The sequence below is a fragment of the Pinus tabuliformis genome, chromosome 6 (assembly GCF_031772625.1).
Source record: "Pinus tabuliformis cultivar Carrire ecotype Pingquan chromosome 6, CPIR1, whole genome shotgun sequence".
In the NCBI taxonomy this organism is placed as follows: domain Eukaryota; kingdom Viridiplantae; phylum Streptophyta; class Pinopsida; order Pinales; family Pinaceae; genus Pinus; species Pinus tabuliformis.
In genome coordinates, this window is record NC_142292.1 from 159,181,186 (window position 1) to 159,184,862 (window position 3,677).

At 36.7% G+C, this 3,677-nt stretch overlaps 1 protein-coding gene across 1 annotated transcript; it reads right to left on the minus strand.

Annotated features, from left to right (window-relative positions):
- Positions 1–1,854: 1,854 nt before the first annotated feature.
- LOC149257873 (ethylene-responsive transcription factor ERF106-like) lies at positions 1,855–2,466 on the minus strand. Its single transcript, XM_089389883.1, has one exon. It carries the CDS (start codon positions 2,464–2,466, stop codon positions 1,855–1,857), a length of 612 nt encoding a protein of 203 aa, XP_089246009.1.
- Between the last annotated feature and the right edge of the window lie 1,211 nt (positions 2,467–3,677).

The window sequence follows — 3,677 nt, forward strand, 5'->3', positions numbered from 1 at the left end:
CATAGAAGAGAGATTGAGATTTTGGTGGATCCAAGATAAATGAAACCCCTAGGGTCAAATAACATTGGATTTAGGGGTCAAGGGGATTTTTATAGTCATTTTCCCTAATATAGAAGAGAGATTGAGAGTTGGGTGGATCCAAGATAAATGGAACCCCTAGGGTCAAATAAAATTGGATTTAGGGGCCAAGTGGATTTTTATAGTCATTTTCCATAACATAGAAGAGAGATTGAGAGTTTTTTATGGAGGATCATATTTTTTCAATAATACAGGGCTCTTCATATAATTCTAGAAGGAACAGTGTAATCCGACAAAGGAAGATTTCCTTGCAGCCCCAGTGTCGGTCCATCTATTTTTTCTCTCCAATGAATATTGGGAGGAGGAAACCCTTGAAGGCATCGGCAATGTCATCGACAACTTTGTCAAAGTATCAAAGGCTACCAAGAGAGGGAGGTACACTCCATATGCATGGATCTATTTTATATGAATATCTCCTAGCCTCTTCTAGCCTCCACGGATATTTTCTACCAAGATAGTGCTTAGAAGCGGCCTCTACATTATGAAAAAATCCCCTTTAGATGCAAATATTTCATGAATCAAGTCCCCTTTAGATGAAGAGCTTTCATGAATATGAGCATCTTACTAAGGATTGTCCGATGAATACCAATAAAACATTTGTAGAAAACTCTTCTAAAAAAGATATAGTTGATTAAAGAAAAATCCCCTAAATATGTAGAAATTTGAGTCCACAAAGTACCTCAAATCCTCACTAAATCCCTAGATTTGAAAATAAGTTCAAGTCTCTCTCCTTTCCGAAGGAGTCTACACAAAAAATCAACAATCAATTAAATATGCAACTAGGAGAAAGTAAATCCCGTAACTCTACAAAAATCGTGAAAAAATCTCTTGAAAAACACCAAAAACTATATATATAATATCTATTTTATTAATATATTTTAAATAATATATATTTATTTAATAATATAAATACATAAAACTATGTAATGTCAATAATTTCAAAAAATATCAGGTCTAAAAATTCCAAAACTATTAAATTCAAAATTCAAACTATTTAAAGTGAAGCCATGATGTCTCCACTCTCTCCTTATCAACGATAAAATAGGAAAATAAAAATTATATTATCGCTAATAAAAATAATTGTAATAAAATCAACAAATATGGAAAACAGTTACAATTAGAAATCAATAAATATAAAAACCCTAAATTGCAAGGAATGATGATTATCTATAGTTTAATCGTAAAATCTATTCACGGAAATCAATAAATATGGAAAACCCTAAATTCTTTTAATAGTAGAATCTAACATTAGAAACAAATAAATATGGAAAACCTGAATTGTGAAACAAACTATGAATTTACACACACTTAGCTGAAAATTAATAATTACATGTTTTGGAAAACTATGAAATTAATCGATGATCTCTTCGGACCTAGCAATGAAATTCAAAGCAACAAATAATTTATTGTGTTTGATTTAGAAGTTATCCTGAGTAACCCATAAATATGGAAAACCCTAAATTGCCAAATCAACGTTGATGATCTATGCTTGTCCTTACCTGTGGAATTAATAATGGCAATAGTTATATTTTGAAAGATACGAGTCATGGCTCGGACCATGAATGAAAAATCTAGATCTGTTTAAGGAACGAACATGACAAATCCCTACCTATACTGCAACGAGAAAAGTCGAAGTACCCGGTAAATGGAGATGATATCCGGTGTGTGATTTTGTTTGTAAAATTCACGTTAGTCCAGCGATTAGGGGCTCCCTCATTGAATGCTCCCGCTGCCACTCCTTTCGTTTACGATTTGGATGGCAAGCCCTCAACTCCTTCACTCCAACGTCCCACCGCCACCGCATCTTCTCTTCCTCTTCTGACCTACGCCCGATCCAATCTCTGAATTGGAAGCAAGGGCATGGGGAAAGTTAACTAGAGCCCTGGTTCCGCGGATTCTGAAGGCAGCACGGTCGTACGCGAGAGCGGCCTTTTCGGCGGTGTTGAAAGTGCCCAGCCAAACCCTAGCCCCCTTCTTGGCGGGATCTCTTATTTCTGCTGTGAATTTTCCCCACGGCCGATTCCTCACTCCTCTGTAGTGCCTCGCCTTGCTCTCATTCATCTCCCCATTCTCCTCTTTTTCTTGTGCCTGTGGCATTACAAATGAAGAAGAGGAGGAAAGGTGGTGTTGTCGTTTTGTAAATTCATTCTCATCGCTTTCTGCCGTTGATCTGCTGCTGCTATTTTGACACAAGCCGCTGGCGACGGCGGTGGTGTTGGCAAGATAATCCAAGCCGCCGGTGGTGGTGTTGGGAAGATAATTCCAGCTGCCGGTGGTGGTGGGGGAGGATGTGGGAAATGGATTTATGGCATCAATATCGTCCTCCACTTCCAGCAAATGGTGGCGAATGAACTCCAACACGTTGGTTGTCGCCCCCTCAACTTCCATGGCTGTCTCTCTGTCTTGCTCTGCTGCTACTTGTGATGGAGAAGGATGAAGATGAAGAGGAGAAGGGGGACAGATCTAGATTTATAAGAAATCTAAATGCGGTGGTCAACCAGCAAATGGTGGAAAATCGACTCCATGTGATTGCCGTCCATTGTCGACCCTTAATCTCCATCTCTGTGTTGGTCAACTACCAGCAAATGGTGTAAAATGTCATTGGCGTCCATTGTCAACCCTTAATCTCCATCTTGGTCTCAATCACTATCATCTTCAAATTCAGACCCTTAATCTCCATCTTGGTCTCAATCACTATCATCTTCAAATTCAGACTTGCTCAGATGGCGGCCAGTGGTGGGGGGATCAAAATACAGTATATTATTATATATTTTAAATTATATAATATAGAATAAAATAACATTTGCAAATGTTCGAGTTTCAACGGGAACACTAATCTGTCTGTTCTGGCCGTCGTCAGGGTGGTACAAAATGAAAAAGGTGGCGAACGATCGTTTAGTGTAATTTAAAATTTAGAAAAGACACAGATATGTGACAAGTGTCAATGTATACGACACACGTGATTAATCCATCAGACGTGCTTTCGTTCACGTCTCCTCTTTCTTCAACAATTTTTATTTTGATAGATCAAAACAGCGATACTGCGACTCGCCCGTCAAATTTTGCATAGTGCCATGGGTAGGTACAATGAACGGTAATTTTTTGCAAATAACAGTATATCTATTTTTATACTGCCATTCAAGTTCGAACTTTATAAAGGGATACCACTTCCACTCATCATGTTGAAAGGAAGAAAAGTGTGCGAAATGATGAAAATGGAATTGTTTAAATTTATTTAATTTTTGATTTATGATTAATTTATTTTTTAATTAACATCTAAATATAAATTTAATTTTTATAAATTAAAATATAATTTTAATTGTATATTAACATAGATACCCTAAACAACCCATATAATACTTTCATCTTCTCTCCTTCCTTCAAAACTTAAACCCTAACATAAATAACCCATATACTACTTTCATCTTTTCTCTTTCCTTCAAAACTAACTTAAGCCTTAACATAAGCAACCCATATACTACTTTCACCTTTTCTCTTTCCTTCAAAACTTAAGCCCTAGCATTGAAGCATTAGGTAACAAACTCCACAAATATACCCTTTTTCTCACTTATACACCAACGGTTCGATATTGAATTATT

What these genes read in the sequence shown, in the direction of transcription:
- LOC149257873 (XM_089389883.1), bottom strand. Translation starts at nt 2,466, where the DNA reads ATGGAAGTTGAGGGGGCGACAACCAACGTGTTGGAGTTCATTCGCCAC.